Source organism: Cydia pomonella, chromosome 10 (genome assembly GCF_033807575.1).
Source record: "Cydia pomonella isolate Wapato2018A chromosome 10, ilCydPomo1, whole genome shotgun sequence".
Taxonomy (NCBI): domain Eukaryota; kingdom Metazoa; phylum Arthropoda; class Insecta; order Lepidoptera; family Tortricidae; genus Cydia; species Cydia pomonella.
This window is the reverse complement of record NC_084712.1, coordinates 13,699,707-13,720,366: the sequence shown is the minus strand read 5'-3', so window position 1 is coordinate 13,720,366 and position 20,660 is coordinate 13,699,707. Positions and strand designations below refer to the sequence as shown.

The following is a 20,660-nucleotide window of genomic DNA, read 5'->3' as shown; positions in this document are numbered from 1 at the left end:
TATCTTTCTTATTGTTTGTTTGTTGAAAAAAAGCTAAATGTGCATGATAAAAGTATAATATACAGCTAAATCTTATTATTTATTAAGTTACCTTTTAGAATTTCGTAGTTTCAAGTTGGTTTCAAGTCAGACAAATATTTGGATAGTTTAATACTGATGAAAAAACACCTATATAACGTCATATATATTATTTAAGGCAACGGTTTAGTCGCTGAATGTATCGTTTTTTTTTTACCTTACTTCGACGTTGCAGGAGCATGACAGCTTATGTCATTAGTGTCATTACCTGCTCTCATCTCATCTAATCTAGTTTGAGCTTACTGGTGGCTTCTTATAAAAGTTTCGTTGTTCATCATATTGTAAATATTACTCTTAGTGTTAAGAAATCAAGTACCACATTTTAACTTTTGCAATGAGCTCAATCCAGCTAGCAGAATTTGTTTTATGGAAGTCTGTTAAACAAAAACGCGAAGAGGAATATGAAAATCAGGAATCACAGTTTTCATTTAGAAAATCGTATGTTTATATTATTTGAATATGAACCTCTTTTCATATAGTCCAGAGAGTTTTGCATATGTAATGATTTCTTTGTTTTAGTAACGAGATTGTATTTCCGAATGAGATGATTTGCAGAGTCTGCACTGGCCCTGCCGATATACCTATCACAGATAAAATTGATGGAATTAACATTTCGTGTGCAATTAGAACAGTCTCTTGTGTTTGGGTGAGTAACAGTAACACTTTTAGGAATCAACACTTTTTCAAATTTGCCTGTCGCGTGGCACACAGATGATGGATTTTAGCATGCAAAATCGTAATTTTCAACGTGTTAATGTACCTAATAATATCTATTTTACTTTCAGGTAAGTAATGCAGATTCCTACCCAAAATATGTTTGTAAAAACTGTGTAGAAGAACTGAAAGTGTCCTTAGCCTTTAAGAAAAAAATGTGAGGCTTCAGATTCACTATTTCGCCAAACACATTCCGGGAAAGCCAGTGAGTATACCTTATCATCATATTGTTTAGTCTCCAAATTCTCTGTCTCTATAATTCTAACTATGATCTTTTATGCTTAGATAATCATGCTGCCTCAATTGTGAAGCATGATTTCGCCCTAATAATTAATGAAATGAAGGAAAGAAGAATCAGCAGGCTTGCCATTAAGAGAGAACGGAGGAATAGTAAAAGTAAAAAAGCCAATGTGTGGGATCTTAAAGAAACTAATGCAGGAGTTAAAGACAGATCTATAAAAACAATAAGATGTCAAAGGTGTGACCTCAAATTTGATTCAAGGGTTAGTTTCTTTGATTTGTAAAATTAAATTAGACTTAGTTAAGACACTTTAATCTTAAATGACTAGTGCAGCTACACATGTTTAATGTCCTCGTATCCTGCATCAAATGTGTAAACTGTAATTTGAATGGTTTCAGGCTTTGTTGAAAGAGCACCGTCTTAAGCAAAACTGCATTTGTCCTCCTTGCCCAATATGTGGGAAACTTGTCTCCAACTTGGCAAGACACAAGAAAAGTGTACATTTGCGGACTCAGAAGTACACCTGTCACATTTGTGGCAAAATATCCTACTCAGCAGGAGCATCGAGGAATCACTTGTAAGTTTAAATATTTGTTATTTCTAATATAAAAATGACCTAGGTATTGTAGTTTTCTAGTATTAAAAAGTATTGGTAATAACTTAGTTTAATTAACTTGTTTAGACTGTCTCTGGACCATCTATTTTAACTCAAATGGGCTAATTTATTTACAGTTAACCTATTTAATTACCAGGCCACCTTTGTCAAAAATGAAATCAGTATTACTTAACTAATTAAATAACATGTGAATAAATGATTTGCAGGTTAATACACTCAGATAAATGCAACTTCTCCTGCCCATTGTGTCCATACAAAGGCAAGCAGCAGGCTTACCTAACTCTGCACATGAGAATACACACAGGCGAGAAGCCATACTTGTGTTCTGAGTGTCCTGCAAAGTTTGTCAACCCAAGCAACCTGAGGAAACATCAGCTGACACATTCTAGTAAAAAATTTGAGGTAAAATGATTGCATATGATTATATGCAATACTTATCTTTACATGGAGCTGTATGTGCCTAAAATATCTGGCATGAATTTATCAATCCTTTAAATTGTTATTTTCATCAAGGAAAGGACACTATTTGCCATATGATGAAAAACTAAAGATTATATATATAACTATTTTCTTGAAGATATGACACACGTATTTTTAACATGCTGCTGTTAGAAGATTAATTTTATATTCACAATTTATGTTACAGTGTAATAAATGCAAGAAACAATTCCGGTTAAAGAAATCACTACAAGAACATTACGATGCTGCCCATTTAAATGTTAGATACAGATGCACTATTTGCGGTCGTGATTTATGGACAAGGTAAGGTATTACTGTAAGATTAAACAGAGGTAAGTTCCAATTTGTCTTTCCTGTTGCCAAAAGTTAAGAACATACATATTTGAATTGAAGAAAAAATTTAACCAGTTGTGCACCCTCCTGAATCATTAAACTTACAAATCTTGAAAACACAAAAACATTGAAGGATATGATGAAAATGCTAAGTTGGGTAAGTCTGACATTCCAGATGGGAGTTTGTGTCTCACCCAGGTGATTTTTTTCTTTGTTCAAATATAATCATTAGTTAAGAACATGGGTGTAAATTTCTTGTCAGTATAAAACCATGTTTTCAGTCACTGCCCCATTTGAATTTCCACCCTGCATAAATATTGTTGTTTTGTTTCAGGCGGAAACTGCTGAGTCACGAGTTAAGGGTACATAATCGAGAAAAACATAAATTGTATGATGAAGTGTATAAAGTTGTCCTTAATGATAAAAATGATTGAGTATAATGTACACATAACCAAAGATACATTGATTAAGATGCACAAAATCTAAGACAATTTTGTGCTTCAAAGTTGACAGGTAAAGGAGATGGTGCTATAAAGCTCCATACATTTTCAGTAACTCTAATTGTCAAAAGTTGATGTTTGAGAATTCAGTGACAGCAAAACATGGTGCAGTATGCCCCATCTGTTTTGGACATCAAAATAAGGACATTTCTTTTCTTAGATTTTACCTCTCTATTATAATCAATTCTCTTTGACTAAATTGAACTGGACACTATAATCAGGACTAAATTACTTTTCCTGTATACAGTTAAAATGTACTTCAATATTTTAATGGCAGATTATTATAATAAAATAAATAAATAATTGTTAAGATAGTTGCATTTTTATTTTGAAATAGGTATATGTATAAAATTGTAATAGATAAACACTTAAGACTAAAGATGTCAAGTATTATGAGTTAGCAACTTGCTTCAAAGGCCCCTCTAAATACTGTGCTATAGCATTAATCTTCTCTTTCAATATTCCGAATCCCACAGATTCTTTGGCATATAAGCACAGCAGTAAATTAGCTACTTGGGTAATTGCAATTTTTCCATTATTACAATCTACCAATATAAGGTGTAATTTGTCTTCTTTGAAAACATTTTTGCCATTCTTTTCATATGCAGACCACACATTACTCGCAATCGCAGCAGTGACTCTGGCATCTTTGTCATTGTAACCAGAATATGCCAAAAGAGCTCCCTGATGGTTTAGCAACCTGTAAAAAAATGCAAGTGATGGTTATGAACGATCAGCAACATAAAATTTCTTATTTACTCCGTGATACGTACAATGTGTTTTCTACTCCCCCCGTGTTTGCTTGGCTTAGGACCTGAGTCAACGCCTTTGGCTTTAACATTGCGATAATAGTAAAACAAGACCAAAAACTTTTAATCGCTGTTATTTCCGTCAGAGAGCTTTTTGAAGCGAATTTAAGTATTTGCATTAAGTTGTGTGTACTAATCCAATATTCTTCATGGAACAAAATGTTTTACAAAGACTCGTGTATCAAATACATATAGTTGGTTTGACATTATACCAAATATGACGATGCTGATGACACTGACGGGTGGCTGAGGCTACCAACATGAGAAATAAAAGATACGTTCCAAAAGTCAGTCCGGACGGATGAACAAATCAAATTGGCAATGTTAGATATATGAATAATTTGAGCGCTCTAAGTTAAAAAACGAGTTGCGAATTACCTATTCGTAGATAGAGTCTGAGGGCCTACCGCAAATCACGTTCGACGTGTTGCCTCTCTGTCGTACTTGTATATTCGTACGTAAGTGTGACAAGGAGGCAACACGTCGAACGTGGTTCGCGGTAGGCCCTCTGTTCGGAAAGAGAAGAGTCGTGGAATTTATGAGGCCCAATACATTCCACGACTCTTCTCTATCCGAACAGACTATACGTTTTACAGTACATATGGCCTTTTAAATTTTGGACATAGTTACGTCATGTGCTAATGCAGACTGGTGCGGTAAAGTAGCACCATATGAACTGTAAAATGTTGTTTCATTTGGTAGCAAAGTTAATAGTTTAACCCTCTTAAAGAGGTTAAGGAGGAGGTTAAACAATAAACAGGGTTGGGCAGTATTTCAAATACCACTTGGGGAAGTATTTGGTATTTCAAATACTATACTCGCATGTATTTAGTATTTCAAATATTTCGCATGTATTTAGCTTAATAATACATTTCTACAAAATACATTTTATAAAATCGTATTATGGAATGTTATTAAATTTAGCTAGATCTAAGCTAGGCTAAGTGAGTGGACGTGTGTTTATAGGTATAAAATGCGATGGCATCCAGAATACTGCTCCCTTGAGGACTGGCAAAAGTTATTTATTTAGAATCTGTAATAATCGAGCAAAAATAATGACGATGTCTTTATCGTCTTTGCATGACAAACGGCAGGCCGTCAGCATCTGGGAGCAATTATAATAAGTCATCTTTTTAATAATAAGAAAACATAACTAAACCTGCTCCTCCGCTCCAGTCGAGATAATGTTTCCATTGACTGAATACGTTCATTCACCAACAACTCTGAACGTGTCTTTCAATTAGCTACATGCATGAAATTTTTGGAGAATGTCAATCGATTCTTCTTCCCGTGAGATTTATTTTTTTAATAAACCTGCTATCTATTGTACTTTTCCCAACAACGTCCAAAGTTGCGAATATAAATGTGGCGCGCGCACGGTTACGCCAAAATACATGGAAAGATTCATGTAAAATAAGTTGTTCGTTATTTACGTAGTAAAAAAAACTTTATTAAGGCACTTCAAAAAAATCTATTAGGCCTTATGCCTGCCATACGTATATTCCTAGCTAATACATACTTATATAGGAAATAAGTTTTATGGAAGGAAATTCGTTCTTCAATTCATAAAAACCTGTAAAAAATATCGGCACATATAAAAAAGAAACGTAAAATGTATATTTAGTATATAATTTTTTTTTAAAATTGTGTTTATATATTTAAAATACATTATTTTGAACAGAGTATTTTTGTATTTTGTATTTCAAATACCTGTCACCAAAGTAATTTGTATTTTATATTTCAAATACAATATTTAATGTATTTTGTAATTTGCATTTCAAATAAGATGAAGGCAGTATTTTGCCCAACCCTGACAATAAATTTGCCTCTTTCAAACACAAACAAATTAAACAAGTAACTATTGTGAACCCTGGTTATAACATTTTCAGATTTTCTCAAAGAAGTCAAATAAGGTTTAACATTATAGTTTAATTATTTTACAGTCTTCACATTCAGAACAAATGGAATGTTTAGATGAATTAAATAAAAAACTTGGAAAGGAAAAAACAAATATTTCAAAGAAAACAATACAGAGTTAAAGAAAGGCAAATTTAAATTCTCATTATTTCATTTTCTTCTGCTTAATCAAATAATTTCTGAAAGCAATCTGTTTGTCTTTAAATGATCGTTTGATTTTGCCCTTAGCTTTATGTTTGACCATTTGATAGTTCTTAGTTTTCCTCTTTTCTCGGTTAGTTTTAGAGCAATGTATATTCTTCCTTCTATCTTTATAACCAAATTTATCTCTTTCTTCCCTTCCTTTGAGAACTGTTTCCAATCTAGCATTTTTGTCATGTTTCCTCTTTTTGTGAATATTCTCAATGGCTGAGAGCTGTACTAATTCTCCTGACTCCTCTTCATCTTCTACTAAACTCTTGTTTCTTTTTACTCCACTCACATGTTTCTTAACCTGTGCTGCATCAATTCTCTTAAAATCTTCATCAGTGAAAATAGTCTCCATCGCTATATTTCTTGCAGTTTCAACTTTCTCTGCAATATCTTCTTTATTTAACTTTCTTTTGCCTTTTAATATTTTTCTAATGTTTACATTATCAGTATTTCCTTCTTTTTCTTCTGGTTGGTTATCTTTGCTTCCCGCATCTTCATCATTGTCTTCTTCTTCTTCAACAACTTCCCCCTCTTCTTCTCCATTATCACTATCTTCACCACTGTCAGATATATCAATTTCTGACTGATCTGAATTAACATCAACCCAGTCATCACTATCAGACTCATTACCCTTTTTCTTATTTCCTTTCTTTTTCTTTTTCTCTTCCTCAGTGATATCCTTCTTTTCTAGAAGAACTTCAGACCCTGGCACATAATCCTTAATGTCCATATCACCATATTTCTTTGTTTTTAGCTCTAAGGAAGCTTCGGTTGGCCTTCCCCTGTCTTTTTTGTGCAGAAGAGTAGGCATTGATTGTCTGTACAGCTGAATGAGTGATCTGGCAGCCATCATAACAGATTTTTCTTTGTAATTTTTATACTGTACTAAATCTCGCAACAGGTCCTCTGTAATAGCAAGAGGACAGCGGGCACAAATCTCTCTTACTGCATTTAATCCAACTGCCATAACATCTGTAGAGTTCCTTTCTGTGATAAAATTATTTGCAATAGCCATCATGACTGGTTCTATAATTTCAGCTGGTACCAGTTCATGGGATGCCTGTGCCGCAAATTGAAGTATTCTAGTGACTTCTCTCTGATGTGGCAGCAGGAGCCTTGCAATGAATGGATAGTAGTTAAATAAGAACAAGTTGTGCAATCCAATAAGCCTAGAGATGACATCAAGGCACATGAGTTTCACTTCAAATCTTTCATTAGATGACTCCATTAATTTGAACAGTTTCTCAGCAAAACCTTGCGGGTTGTTAAGTAAGTGCAGTGCAGAGAAATTAAATACAGGAGCCTTCTCCTTCTTCTTTTTTAACTTCTTTGCAACTTTCTTCACCTTTTCTACCATCTTATCTCTTTTCCTTGTTTTTTTGTTAAACTTATTGGCAATCATGGTATCCCTTGGATCCACTTCATCCTCACTATCCGAGTTCTCTTCCTTTTCAGCCTCATCTCGGCCTAAAAAGAATTTTAATGAAGCAACCATTACCTTAGTTACTTTGGAAAAACATCCAATATCAGCAATTATGTTCACTGTCTTTTGATCATTCCATATATTCTTGTGATAGAGCTCTATTAAAATATCTAAAGATAATTTTGCAGCCTTGGCATCAGAATTCCTCAGCATAGAAAACATAAAGTTCTGCAGTGTTGAATTAAATTTCATATCTTTATGCTTCATATTCATATTCTTAATATCTGTTATGATATGAGTTTTTAAGAACTCTCTCAAGTGCTTGTCTTGACATTTCAATAAGTTGAAAAACAGTTCCAACAAATCAAAAGGTGTAATGAAGTTTTTGTTTCTCAGTAAAATTAAACATTTACACAATGCAAGACGCATATCATTGTGTAAAGTCGTGTTGTGACTTTTTAAGATATCAATTATTTTCTGAGGAAAAAATTTCATGTTTTCTAAATAGCACTGGGCTACTTGAGCAAGGAACATAGATTGTTCATCTAATTTCTTGTTGTATTGCGTCGGATTAAGGTTAAATATCTCCAAAGTGGTTTCAAAATGAGCCAATTGTTGATTGAATTCTTCCTTATATGATTCTGGGTCCCTCTTGATTAGGTTTTGCAGTTGCGTGAGGTTGTTAGGCAGCTGATTATTATGGCGTACCATTTTGAAAGCTTAAGTTCAATTTACAATAAATCACAAATTCACACCATTTGAAATAAACTTCTAAATCTATTTGTTACGTCTTTACACGTGAGTTCACGTTTGTTTGAACTATCAGGTTTTCAGAAACCTAACCTCAAATATATATCTGTCAAGTACGTCAAGTATACTGTCAAGCAACGCATTTCCACGTTTTAAATTAAGGCTTAAATAGTGTCTGTCGTGTGTTAAAATACTTCGAGATCGATTAAATTTATAAATATGATAAAATTCAGTAATAATTTATTATTTCACATACTAAAAATATTTATTACGGGTTGAAACGTGCTCTAAATGATGAATGAAGACATGGGATACGTTTTGATTATCTGTCTTCTCAAACAAGAAGGTTCTGTCATTCAGCCACGTCATTTTCGCTTGATAGATGATAGTATACGCGGCGTTAAAAAGATAAGGAGTGCTCTTAAATATAAACCATGAATATATTCCGTTTACTTGGTGATTTGTCCCACCTTCTAGCTATTATTATATTATTACTCAAAATATGGAAAACGAGATCATGTGCAGGTATAATAAGATTCCACTTTGGGTAGTAACATGACCGGCATGCTCGGCGTCTGTTATGTTATGTGGAGTGATCGTCGAAGAGTATTCAGCCATAATAAACGCATTTGCCTTCTGTCTATTTACAGGTATATCCGGAAAATCGCAGATACTCTTTGCAATTGTGTATACGATGCGATATTTAGATCTGTTGACGACTTACGTGTCTGCCTATAACACTGTTATGAAACTGGTGTTCATCATCGCCTCTTGCGCTACTGTTTATTTGATCTACGTCAAGTTCAGAGCTACCTATGACCACAACCATGACACATTCAGAATTGAGTTTCTGTTAGTTCCATGCTTTGTGCTGGCACTGCTGATTCACCATGACTTCACTGTGCTAGAGGTGAGTCTTGTCAAAAATACCAGTTAGCTCATGATATTTTCTCATTAGAACATGATATTGATACGCAGTGAGAAGATCATGGTATTTGTATTTATGTTTTGACTTAGGTATCTGATGTGGAGTTTACATACCAATTTTATGGATTGCATTGGGTTATATAGATTCTTTCAACCATATCTTGTATGTATAACCAGGTTTCAGAAAAAAGTTTCCACATAAATATATATATATCTATGTATATATATATATATATATATATATATATTTTTCTTTCTTTTTATTTGGGACAACAAACAGTAACACACAGGTTTAGATACAAAAATAAAATACAAAGAATAATAAAGTGTGAGACCAACAACATCGTCCACAGATTACTAGATTACCTACTGATAAATCTACTATATATAGTGCTAGGTAACGATATAAAGGATATAAAGCTAAAATTAACACACACATTGCATCAATATTATAATAATTTATTGTTTTTTCATCAATTTATCCTTAAATAGAAATACAAAAAGTATTTATGTAAGACTTTCTGACTGAAATTTTAGCCATCATCATCACCAACACTGCTAATATCACAACCTATTTTGAATTCTGTTTTGGAAACCCACCTTATAAAGAGCCCTTCTGAAGTTACAGAGTAAACATTATTTTAAATATTTAACTTCAACAATTCTATTCCAGCTGGGCTAGCACATGATTGGCGCAACAGGATCGTGAGGCGAGATAGATTACCCGTCCCTCTTTAAATAACATAGAAAAAGACGGATAGACTAATTTGCTGTGAGATACTGTCATACCAATCATGTGCTAGGCCTCCAGAGAAGACTAGACATTACAAATTGAGAATAATAATGTGTCTTTTTCAGGTCATGTGGACCTTCTCCATTTACTTGGAATCAGTTGCCATCCTACCACAGCTGTTCTTAGTATCAAAGACAGGTGAAGCGGAGAGCATCACTTCTCATTACCTGTTTGCTCTCGGATCGTACCGAGCCCTCTATTTACTTAACTGGGTAATTATTATTATTTATCCACTAAATGTTTCTTTTAGAACTCCAGAATTACTTTGTTGCATACCATTATTATTAAAATTATAATGCATGCAATGGTTCACCATCTCTCACATAAATGGGAGAAATAATAAATATCATTAAGAATCAATGTGGTACCAACAAGAGCCCTTGTACTGGGTGGTTTTGTCATAGTGTTGTCATATCTGGGCATTTTTAGGAAAAAGTGTACCATTAACAAAGAATTTTCCATTTTATCCTGAGTGGCTACCTCCAGCTCTTTCCAGCCAAGTCCAGTTGCACCAGCCTCCTCGATTGATCCTCCATGTGGTACGAGGCTGCCCCGAGTGTCTACTGTGAGTCGATTGCCAGTGGAGACCCTGATTGGACAGGTGGTTGTCTGGTCTACGGAGCGTGTGTCTATTCCATGTGTCCTTAATATTCTGTGATGTGTCCATACAAAATGTATGTCAAAATAAGTCACAAAATTTGTATGTAATACTGGGGACACTTTTTTCTTTGTTTTAATCAATAGTCCTCGTGACTTTTAATCTAAATAACCAGTGTTGTTAGTTTTTCGAAAAAAAATGGTACACTTTTACTGAAAACCCCCATTTTAAAGGTTATTTTACAAAATAATTATATTAGTTTCTTCTAATGCATTTATTTTTTTACAAGCTTTTATTAACCTGTTAATATATATGTATGTTAGTGTGGGTCAAATCTTGGAAACTAAATTTGACCCACTTCCCGATTTCCGATTGAGCTGAAATTTTGCATACATGTGAATTGGATGACAATGCAATATTATGATGACTTGGAGTTGGAGCCGATCTGATGATGGAGACAGGAGGTGGCCATGGGAGCTCTATGATAAAACAACGCAAACTAATTGTGTTTTAGGGTTGTTAGAATTGTCTCGATGAGTATTAGTTGTCTGCGGAAAGAAAAGTACAGTCAGCGATAAAAGCTTGCACCAAAAATGTTTTTTTTTTCCAAAAACTTATTATACAAGCTTTTATTTAACTTGCCCGGTTAGTATGTATGTATATATGTGTTGGTCAAATCTTGGAAGCTTAATTTGACCCACGCATTGGCTGGATCGGCCTACAAGAGGACATTCATACTTTTTTGAGATAATAATCTTTTTTATGCTATTCCATGACGGAAAATTGTATATGGAACAATAAATGTGGTATAATTTTTTCAAAATAAGACGTATTGAAAGCAGAAAGAAATAAAGTCTGTTTTTTATGGGACTCAAAAATAGGTAAGTATCTTGTTTCTCAGAAACTATTAGCGACATTGACATATATATCTAAGGACGGGCCGTACGGACAATAAGAATGGGGCCAGTACAGCGGTGTACACACACGCACAAGAATTCGAGCAAATCGTGCAGTCTAACGCCGCAACGCGATTGGTTGATGAGTTAACACCACGCGCGCGACTGGTCGCTACTAGTTCCGTTATGGCTCCTCTACACGATGGCCCAGCGTAGGCCAGTCCAAGGGACGCATTTATACGTTAGAGGGAGCAAGTGATATTGCTATCTCATTCCTCTGCATAGCTGCGTCCCTTAGACTGGCGTATGATGGGCCATCGTGTAGAGGAGCCCTTAGACTGCACGATTGGCTCGAATTCGTGAGTGACACCACTGAACTAGCAGCATTCTTAGTGCCCGTAAAGCCCGTCCTTAGATATGTCAATAATTAGCGAACCCGTCTTTTACCTTTCAGGACTTTATTTTCCTACTATTATAGAATACAAAATGATAAGCAGGTTTGTTCTACGAATGTCCTCTTTTCGGCCGATCCAGCCCACAGTGCGACGTTTCGAAAATGTGCATACATATGTAAGTCGGGTAACAATTCAATATTATTGTGCCATCGAGCTGATCTAATGATGGAGACAGGAGGTGGTTATAGAAACTCTGTGATGAAACAACACAACCTAATTGTGTTTAGGGTTCTTAGAGTTGTCTCAGTGAGTAGTAGCCTATGGGAAGTAAAGTTAGTGATAAAAGCTTGTACCAAAAAGTGGCTGTGACATAATCGGACAGACAGACGGACATGACGAATCTATAAGGGTTCCGTTTTTTGCCATTTGGCTACGGAACCCTAAAAATGGATTTTTTCTATAAAAATATTTTGAATAGTTTACCCAACCTTATTTGGATCCTTGGGCTAGCATGACACTTAGCACAAACTTTATAATTATTAGATGTAGTAAATGTATAGCAGTAAAAAACAGACATTATAAATGGATTTATACTAAGAACTTTTAGTTAACTGCTGTAGTAGATACTAGACAATCGGTACAGAAACGTCTAGCTGACTTTCATTTAATGCCACTCAACTAAATAATAGATTAATTAGTTTATTAAATAATACATATTTTTAATTTTTAACAGTGTATTTCATTTGACAAGTATTTATTTTTCAACGCGTCAATACGTAAGTTATCTACATTTGTAGTGGTGTAAGAAAACTCCCTGTACGTTAATTTAAAAGTTTTGCGTCAACGGCATGAAAAGTGCAGGCCCTGGTTATGTCACATACATATTAAATTTATTGCCCCAAAAAAAGTTAGCGGATGTAAGAAAGTGTTCCTATTTAGTATTTAGAAGCAATGATTGACATTTGATTTTCAGGTGTACCGCTACGTCGTGGAGGATCATTATGAGTTAATCGCCATCGTTGCTGGCGTGGTGCAGACTGTCCTGTACTGCGATTTCTTCTATCTTTACATTACGAAAGGTAAATATATTTCGATTGGTGTGTGGAATAGTGGAGGGTCATAGCATGTAGATATGCTCTATTAGAGCATTAACTATTTAGTGGCTAAAGTCCTCTTAGCACGTTTTCGTACATTGTATTAATCACCTCTTCCCATCTCTATTGCAAGCACATAATTATATTGCTGTTTCGCCGGCATCAGGGGCAGTTTCGCCGGCGACTGCCATACAATTACGCGCGTGCGATAGAGCTATCTCTATCGCAAACCCATGTTCCTTTGAACAGGCGAGTCAATGTAAGAAATAGTTCGTGCTTGGCGTCCTTACATCAGTGTGGAGCAGTGGTTCTTGGTATATCATAGATACGGATATTTTTGTTCCTATCCACTATTTGGAAAGGCGGGAAATGGATCTGTTGATAATCTCGCGGACTACTTTAAGTGCTTTCTGGAAACCACCAGTGACGAGGGCTACTCACCCCTAGTAAACAGTTATTCTGTGGGGGATAACAGAGGTGTATTTGTCTGAAACCGTTTAATAGGGAATATAACGCAAAACTGTGCGTAGGGGGCGTCAGTAGCACAAACTGTTAACAAACCGCCTTGAAGCAACAATACCATATTTATTCGTAACAAATAATCTGTGAAACCGTGTCAAAAAACTGTTTAAGGCATACTATAAATATAAGTTACTCTAAGTTTTACGGTTTGTGCTAATACTGCCTCTGGCGGCAGAACATTACAGTACTACTCCTACTAAGGGTAAAATCAGTTTCCCACATAGGTTACAGGCCAGATGTTGAAATAGTTGCCTAGCTAAAACAGGGGCAAGTGGGAAAAGAAGAAGGATAAAAATATGTATACGCCGACAATAGTTAATTAACTTAAGAGAATTTTTTATGCTTCTCATGATGCATTCTTAACATAGTGTTGAAGAAAAATGAAATAAACGTACTACCGTTAATCTCTGTCTGAACCTGAACTGAATCAAATAACAAACAAGGGTAGGAGTACCTTTACCGTGTGTTAAGCCTGTAATGTACAGGGGTGAATTAACTATTTCTTGTAGTTAATAAGTTAATTGTCCCGTCAGCCAGCGGACAGTAGCACAGAAGAACTTCTACACCACATTCTACTAACACGCTTGGCTTATGGCCCTTTTTAGGCAGGGCTTGTGTTTTGTGAATCAAGTGCCTTAACACCACACTATGCTTGACTGGTAGAGAATGCCTTTTGGCATTAAGTCCGCGATTTGCCAAATTCTAAACTGGGTGCGTAGACAAGATGCCAATCGTTAACGCTCCGTAGCGAACGAAACGCAACTGTTTCTGTAGCACTAATGCGGATGAGTTATAGAGAGAGATAACTAATACCTACGCTACGCTACGGAGCGTGAACGATTGGCTTGTTGTCGACGCACCCAGGTCTAATCTAAGCGTTAATTTTTTGGGTGCCTTGTAGTCGTAATTGCATTCAAATAGCCTCATGTGGCTCGTGAGCCGTGGTTTGCCGACCCCTGTCTTAGTTTCAAGCTAAGCTTGTACAAATGTGGTGAATAATCCTTTACTTATACGTATTTGCACAGAAACGCACGAACGTGTAATGCTATTTCAGTCAGTCTCGGTACAAAAAGTACAAGTAGAAGCAAGACAAATACGCACGTGAGAATATACACTGGCGAAGGATTTTTCACTACATCTGCGGCGGTATCATGGTTGCATTTTTATCATTTGTAATGTCATGCGTCTCTTTCGCACTTACTTGGTAGCACGTGACAGGCAGCATGATGACAGTTGATAAAAAAAAACCCACCATCTTAGCCCTACTGTACTATAGGCGACGATACATACTTATCCAAAGGCAATTCGTAGTAGAAGAGGTGTAAAGTCGATTTTGATAGATGTAGTACATGTCGCTATACGATCCCATTCGTTTGCCGTATTTCAGGCTGTACAGCGCCATATTCTTTAGCTGTGAAAAATAGGGGCATGATTTTTTTCTAGACTTTACACATCTTATACAGCCACATAACTTGCACTCAACGTACCAACTAGGCCAGGGGTCGGCCAACTTTTGACAAGAGCCAATCGCAGTGGAAATCACCAGTTTTCATAGTTGGGCGGGTTGAAGAGCCGCAATCTTACCTAAGACCCGCTCTCCGCTCGCCGGTTTATTATTGCCCTTTACGTTTAATATCACTTGAATCACTTCAAGCAGATGCGTCTTGAAAATAACTTTGTAACTCTTGTAATTTTTTTTTTCTTTTTATTACAGTTCTCAAAGGAAAGAAGCTGCAGCTGCCGGCTTAATGTTGCAATAAAACTTTACACAGGTGTTGTGAAGGTGTTTTTATAAGCCAATAATTTACCTAAGATCTAGATATACAACCATTGTCAGTATAGTTGTGGAAATGTTGATTACTGAAGCCAATTATGTGAGGAATTTTTTACTTAATTATCATTACTGTTTATTATAATTTGCGTAATTTGACCAGTATAACGTTACGAGAGCGGTAAATTGAAACTTGGATTGGCTGAATACAATATTTTTATGTTAATAGACTTATTAACACTGATCAAAATTGATTGCTTCTTAATTATTTGAACTGTTTCTTAAGCTTATTATAGATGAATTTTATCGTATGTATTGTATAATGTAACTGATAAATCCCTATCCCATATCTGTAGTTAATTTCAACAATTAATTAAGTTTCTTTATCTGTAAACATTGCCCTACTGTATTGGACACCTGTTGTTACATTAACCCGTTAAGCGTTAACCACAACTATCGTCAAGCCTCTATTTTCGCTACAAAACGGGAACACCATGATAGCGGCTACGGCGTAGCGCTACGAAATTTGCGTAGTCATTACCTTTTAAAAATATTGGCCGTCTTTTCAAAAGAAAATATATTTAAGACTTGAATCCATTCTATAATAATACATTTAGCTTGACAATATCTATCATTGATAGATGGAGGGATGTTGATCTTTATAATTTCCGAATGTAAATACTACTAAGTTTGCGTGTCGATGATTTTAATATTGTATTTTTTTTCGGAAGCATATTGAAATGATTTCTCCAGAGTTTATGAAATCAAGGGCTATGTGCATTTTCAGTTAATAATTAGTACCTAGTTACTATATTTACGAATGATCTACATATAACACTAGAATGAAGTACTTGAACATAACATTACATACATGTTTATGAACTTAAGGAGGCAAGCAATTAAATAAATTTAGGATAACATTTCCCGACTCTAAAAAAGTATATGTACGCGATTTCGGTTTTATATAGAGTAACGAGTTAGGGAGTGTACTAATTGTAGATCAAATTATTGAGTTTTTATATTTTACGCTGAGCTGCATTAAAAAGAACGAAAAAGTTTAGAGATGGCTGTAGTTTTCATCAAGTAGCTTTTGAGTCTATTTTGGTATATAAAACTGTATGTATGAAAGGAGTAATTGAGTATCGATTTGTCTCGGTAGGCAGATCATTGTGCCTAATTAAATGGGATAATTGACGTAATTAACCGGTTATTTGATCGAACGTGAGACAAGCTTGTTCCCTGCGGGACAGCAATGGACAATTTGAAGCATTTTTTTGCACCTCAGTGTCATTCAATAAAACATTGTATTGTCTTGCAATAAAATCGTATCTAAATAAATTTGGAAGTGACAGACTTGGCTATTTTTTAAAACTCATGAGATAGATAACCCCAGTTAATATTAATAATCTTTTATTATTATTACTCACTCAAACATCTACTTTAATCTATAATTACTTTTGTAGTTACTTCTCAAACAAAAGTGCTGCATAAGAGCTTAAATCGGCGATGTGTATTTGTTCCTGAAATGACAAACGGAAAAGTTAGGATTTAAGTGGTTGAATTTATCCACAATGATGAAATAGATTTGGTATTTGCTTGGGTCGTATCGTATATGCAGTAGGGCACTTGTGCGAATAGCTCCGCTATTATAATAAATTACACATATTCAAATGAAGAATATGATTCTGTTTACCTTCAGAGTAGTGTTGCTGTTTAATAAATGCATGATACCATTTGACAGTGTACCTTCACTGATCACGGCTGTGTAAGCCACGCCCATGAGCAGGTTTTCCTTTATCTAAAATGAGAAAAGTAAAAACGTACATGTTAGTGATGTTATGATGTATCACTGGTTGACTTATAAGAAATGAGTAGAACGAGTTCGTGTTGTGTTGTCCCGGATTTTTACCATGGGAGCCTGTGGTCCACTTGGCAATTAATCTCAAGAATTGGCGTAGGCACTAGTTTTTACGAAAGTGACTGGCATCCCTTACAACTCGTTCGGATTCATTAGTCCCGTTTCCTCACAATGTTTTCCTTCGCGTATGCTCGCTCTGTGTGGATCCTCCTAATGGTGTATGCTAGTTTGCCCAACGTAGTATTAAAAAAATAGTGTGCACAACTTGAGTTGTACTACCCGCTACAAGAGACAAGCAACGGGCGTTTTATTACATTAGCGAATTTTACCAACGCTATGGAAAAACGTCCTTTACAAACCTCACTCATTATCGAACGCGATTTGTGATACATTGTGGATTGATCGATGGAATTCGTTGCTGCTGGGTCTGTAGAAGCATTAACTCAGAGTGAATCATGAGATTCGTGAATCTAAGAAACATGACTACTTACTTGGGTACATAAGACAATAAAATAAAATAGTAAACAAAATGCGCTGACTGCTTGGTAAATTCTATAATATTACATCTGTTTACCTGTGATTCCATTGATAAGGCAAAGTCCGGAAGCCAGGTGGATATTTTTTCACCTTCCAATATGTTGTATAGCAAGATAGCTAGTTCATTCAATGTTTCTTTATTGTCAATATCTGTAGGAAACCAAAGCTTAAAGATATATTTAATCCTCTTATGTAGCTGTATAATTATCATGTCATATTTTCAAATAATTTTAAACATTACCTTTGTAGTCTAAGGCAAAGGATATTTTGTATGGTGCCATTTTCCTGTGAAGCCTCAGGTGGCTTTCGGAGGGGTTGTTCTGTCCGTCTAGTAGGATAATAAACAGAGCACCTTCCAGAGTTGTGGAACAGCTGATACACAGAGCGTTTTTCACATCCTATAAACACAGTAACAGTAATATCAAGTTTACAAGCAAGCACTTTTTGTGCTCAAAGCTGTATGTACAGTCAACAACATAGTACCCTGGGTGACAATAGGTGGAAGTACTATTCAACCAGTTGTGGGTATCTTTTTTTTTTTTTTTTTTTTTTTTTTCTTTTTTATTATCTTAAGGAGAGGCCTTTAACCAGCACTGGATGTCAGGGCTAATATGATGCTGATGGTGAATAAAATTATTTCTATTATAAATAATTGCAGAGTTGTTAGGTATCTACTTACTGTAACTCTACTATTCAATGTGACAGTCTCAACCACCTCCTGGCCCCAGGGAAATTGAGCTACTATGTCCACCTCAGTCATATCATCCACATTCTTCATTTCATTTATAGAGAATAAACTTGGTGTGGTGGTTATCTAAAAAAATAATAATATGTATATATAACTTGTATAAGATAAATAAAATCTAAGAAAAAACATGCCTCGAAAACAAGAAAAAATTATGCTCAAAGAGATGGCAATATACACTCACCTGGCCTACACTTGAGTTGATGTAGATTTGATATTTAATGCAAATCAGTGAAAGAATATGGGTCAAATAGCCATATGTCATCCTAAGAAGTTTAGTCCTGTGTTGAAAGATGGCAGTAAATTTAGTTAACTACTAAATTTACTTTGACAATACACCTCTATACTAAATTCTCTTTGGTACAACCATCTTTGAACTTAAAGACTGCTGAAGTCTTCCAGAGTAGGCTTTTTAGTTTGAGGTTGGATAGTCACTGTGTATACTCTGTTCAGTAATGAAGAGAACAGAACAGATATCATAAATAGCAGTGACAGATTTTATATGTACAAAGTTAAAATGGAAAAATAGTAAACAGGCATGCAAGGAATGCAGCATTGTATGGAAATTGTCTTTCTTAAATATTTACTAGTCTCTGGGAATGTTTACTTACTGAACTCCACCAATATTTCCTGAGACGTTGCCATTGAATAAAGTACTGCATTGCATCCTGATTCGGTATGTAAAGTTTCAAATGCAGATTAGTTTTCTTCTCCGGAGCAAATTGTGAAAGACAATGTTGGACAGAAATATCATGCTGATCAGGTATGCAGTGGCTTATTATACCAAATGGAAGGGGTTTATTCTTCAAGTCTCCCAAGTTCTTATTTATCAATACAGGAAAATGTCTTGTGCTCTTGGTAGAAATTGCTTTTAACCAGTTTATGTAAATATTATTAGATAAAACTCTACTAGGTTTCTTAAACTTATAAGTAACATAGCTAGTAGAAGATTCTATGATTCTGAAAAAGTTTTTTAATCTAATGACTCTTTGTAATTCAGTTCTCATTTTTTTTTGTGTCTGCTGTTCTTTCTTCAACTTCTATTTCATGCAGAGGTATGTTTCCAGGGGGTGACACAAAATAGTCATCCTCTACTACAGAAGCATTTTTTAAAATATCTTTTTGGCAATTTCCTTGTGTTATAACATCATCTCGTAAACTTAAGTTCCTGAAATAAAATAACTTTAATTTCTGTAAGGATACTGCAATAAGATGTTTGGCTAAGGTTAAATTATGTTCTCGAAACTTACTCCTCTTCTAGCACTGAGTACAGTGGTACGACATTGTCCGTATTGATGTGAAGAATTTTATCAGCAAATGCTATAGAGTCCTCTAATACCTTCACCCCTTCTGCTGTATCACATTTAACTAGAGAAAGTCGTTCTAAAAGCGCTAAGGTGTTCTTGTCAACATTCACTCTAGTTCTCTCTTGTTTCTCTAAAGTATTCACTGGTGTTAAAGGCACTTTAGAAGAAAAGGATCTTAATGAAAGTCTTGAATTAATCGACTTGAATATACTGTAGCTTGTGAAAATCAGCCTATGTTTCATAATTATGACAATGGAATAAAAAGGTACTGGGAAGGCAGTTTCTCTCTCTTAATTCTGTTTGATTGTATCTAAATCTGAGAATTATTATTAAACTAATAAATTAACCTACAACAATTTCAATTCCAATCCAATGTGACACAAAATTAAAACGTCAGTGTCATATTTCCATCAAGTGATTATATGCTCTTTGATTTCTATTTCAACCTGTTTAGGTTGACGTTAAAACTGTCTTATTATGCAATAATACTTTCTTTTACTGAGTCTGATAGCATACATGGTCAGTTATTAAGAACCCGGAAAATTTTACTTACTTACCCCCTTTTTTCTTGATTCTCTCTGTCTATATTTGAAATAAGACAGTCCTGGGCCTAAAAGCGCATGCCATTTGTTGCAAGTTCTGTAGAATCCTTAAGAAGTTGTAATATGTAGTCCCAACATGCCTCAAATATCTCGCTTCCCTAGCATGTTGATAGTCTAGAAACGAAAATCGTTACTCCATCTCTGTCTAATAACCTATAGGAACAGAGATAAAATGACTTGTCTATATCATGGTTATCATTATGCTAGGAAGTTTGTTTTGGTCGATGTCTAGTGACATAACAATGTCACTTTGATTATAGAGTAACCTTAAAGTTAATCTTTTAATATTTATTTAATGAAATAAATCTTAACCACTTCCTGCAGTTTATTGTTACAGATCAAGGTAATTAATTAAGTACCTTACACTGGTATTCACAAACAATCGTATAGTCGGTATTTCATAACGCTGTTCTGGTGTGTATATAATTTGTTATTTCGGCCTGAAGTTAACAGTAGTAATCTTGTTTTCTTGATCGTTGCTTTAACAGGAATCATGAAGAAGTATGCAAGGAATATGCTTTATGATAAATTACACAGAGGGGGCGTAATAGTGTGCATTGGGCTCACTCTCTATGGAACTTTG

At 35.0% G+C, this 20,660-nt stretch overlaps 6 protein-coding genes across 7 annotated transcripts; 2 read left to right on the top strand and 4 right to left on the bottom strand.

Annotated features, from left to right (window-relative positions):
• Window positions 1-24: 24 nt before the first annotated feature.
• On the top strand, window positions 25-3,255 carry LOC133522162 (gastrula zinc finger protein XlCGF7.1-like). 2 transcript variants are annotated; one of them, XM_061857391.1, is made up of 8 exons: window positions 25-516; window positions 598-724; window positions 864-997; window positions 1,078-1,295; window positions 1,432-1,610; window positions 1,856-2,051; window positions 2,296-2,411; window positions 2,776-3,255. In XM_061857391.1, exons 4-8 carry the CDS (start codon window positions 1,131-1,133, stop codon window positions 2,873-2,875), a joined length of 756 nt encoding a protein of 251 aa, XP_061713375.1. In that variant the 5' UTR covers window positions 25-516; window positions 598-724; window positions 864-997; window positions 1,078-1,130; the 3' UTR covers window positions 2,876-3,255. The 2 variants fall into 2 exon arrangements, with proteins under 2 accessions (XP_061713375.1, XP_061713376.1); XM_061857392.1 differs by lacking the exon at window positions 864-997.
• Window positions 3,245-3,972, bottom strand: LOC133522163 (ragulator complex protein LAMTOR2 homolog). Its single transcript, XM_061857393.1, has 2 exons — window positions 3,715-3,972; window positions 3,245-3,641 (listed from the first exon to the last, which is right to left on the bottom strand). The coding sequence occupies exons 1-2, from the start codon at window positions 3,867-3,869 to the stop codon at window positions 3,332-3,334; spliced, it is 465 nt and encodes a 154-aa protein (XP_061713377.1). The 5' UTR covers window positions 3,870-3,972; the 3' UTR covers window positions 3,245-3,331.
• A 1,775-nt stretch (window positions 3,973-5,747) lies between these two features.
• Window positions 5,748-8,168, bottom strand: LOC133522156 (protein SDA1 homolog). Its single transcript, XM_061857384.1, has one exon. The coding sequence runs from the start codon at window positions 7,991-7,993 to the stop codon at window positions 5,813-5,815; it is 2,181 nt and encodes a 726-aa protein (XP_061713368.1). The 5' UTR covers window positions 7,994-8,168; the 3' UTR covers window positions 5,748-5,812.
• A 211-nt stretch (window positions 8,169-8,379) lies between these two features.
• LOC133522158 (ER lumen protein-retaining receptor) lies at window positions 8,380-16,381 on the top strand. The gene is made up of 5 exons (XM_061857386.1): window positions 8,380-8,557; window positions 8,683-8,942; window positions 9,818-9,964; window positions 12,615-12,720; window positions 14,972-16,381. The coding sequence occupies exons 1-5, from the start codon at window positions 8,467-8,469 to the stop codon at window positions 15,004-15,006; spliced, it is 639 nt and encodes a 212-aa protein (XP_061713370.1). The 5' UTR covers window positions 8,380-8,466; the 3' UTR covers window positions 15,007-16,381.
• Window positions 16,382-16,421: 40 nt separating this feature from the next.
• On the bottom strand, window positions 16,422-19,175 carry LOC133522157 (DNA polymerase subunit gamma-2, mitochondrial). The gene is made up of 6 exons (XM_061857385.1): window positions 18,780-19,175; window positions 18,103-18,237; window positions 17,665-17,821; window positions 17,461-17,573; window positions 16,722-16,826; window positions 16,422-16,548 (listed from the first exon to the last, which is right to left on the bottom strand). Exons 1-6 carry the CDS (start codon window positions 19,173-19,175, stop codon window positions 16,492-16,494), a joined length of 963 nt encoding a protein of 320 aa, XP_061713369.1. The 3' UTR covers window positions 16,422-16,491.
• On the bottom strand, window positions 19,165-19,855 carry LOC133522159 (glutamyl-tRNA(Gln) amidotransferase subunit C, mitochondrial). The gene is made up of 2 exons (XM_061857387.1): window positions 19,419-19,855; window positions 19,165-19,336 (listed from the first exon to the last, which is right to left on the bottom strand). Exons 1-2 carry the CDS (start codon window positions 19,715-19,717, stop codon window positions 19,165-19,167), a joined length of 471 nt encoding a protein of 156 aa, XP_061713371.1. The 5' UTR covers window positions 19,718-19,855.
• Between the last annotated feature and the right edge of the window lie 805 nt (window positions 19,856-20,660).

Coding starts and splice junctions, on each gene's coding strand:
- LOC133522158 (XM_061857386.1), top strand. CDS start 8,467: ATGAATATATTCCGTTTACTTGGTGATTTGTCCCACCTTCTAGCTATT. Junction 8,558..8,682: donor GAAAACGAGATCATGTGCAG/GTATAATAAGAT, acceptor GTCTATTTACAG/GTATATCCGGAAAATCGCAG. Junction 8,943..9,817: donor ATGACTTCACTGTGCTAGAG/GTGAGTCTTGTC, acceptor TGTCTTTTTCAG/GTCATGTGGACCTTCTCCAT.
- LOC133522156 (XM_061857384.1), bottom strand. CDS start 7,993: ATGGTACGCCATAATAATCAGCTGCCTAACAACCTCACGCAACTGCAA.
- LOC133522163 (XM_061857393.1), bottom strand. CDS start 3,869: ATGCAAATACTTAAATTCGCTTCAAAAAGCTCTCTGACGGAAATAACA. Junction 3,642..3,714: donor GGGGGAGTAGAAAACACATT/GTACGTATCACG, acceptor ATTTTTTTACAG/GTTGCTAAACCATCAGGGAG.
- LOC133522159 (XM_061857387.1), bottom strand. CDS start 19,717: ATGAAACATAGGCTGATTTTCACAAGCTACAGTATATTCAAGTCGATT. Junction 19,337..19,418: donor TACTCAGTGCTAGAAGAGGA/GTAAGTTTCGAG, acceptor ATTTTATTTCAG/GAACTTAAGTTTACGAGATG.
- LOC133522157 (XM_061857385.1), bottom strand. CDS start 19,175: ATGAGAACTGAATTACAAAGAGTCATTAGATTAAAAAACTTTTTCAGA. Junction 18,238..18,779: donor GGAAATATTGGTGGAGTTCA/GTAAGTAAACAT, acceptor TTATTTTTTTAG/ATAACCACCACACCAAGTTT. Junction 16,827..17,460: donor CCTTATCAATGGAATCACAG/GTAAACAGATGT, acceptor TTCTCATTTTAG/ATAAAGGAAAACCTGCTCAT.
- LOC133522162 (XM_061857392.1), top strand. CDS start 1,131: ATGAAGGAAAGAAGAATCAGCAGGCTTGCCATTAAGAGAGAACGGAGG. Junction 1,296..1,431: donor ACCTCAAATTTGATTCAAGG/GTTAGTTTCTTT, acceptor GAATGGTTTCAG/GCTTTGTTGAAAGAGCACCG. Junction 1,611..1,855: donor GGAGCATCGAGGAATCACTT/GTAAGTTTAAAT, acceptor AATGATTTGCAG/GTTAATACACTCAGATAAAT.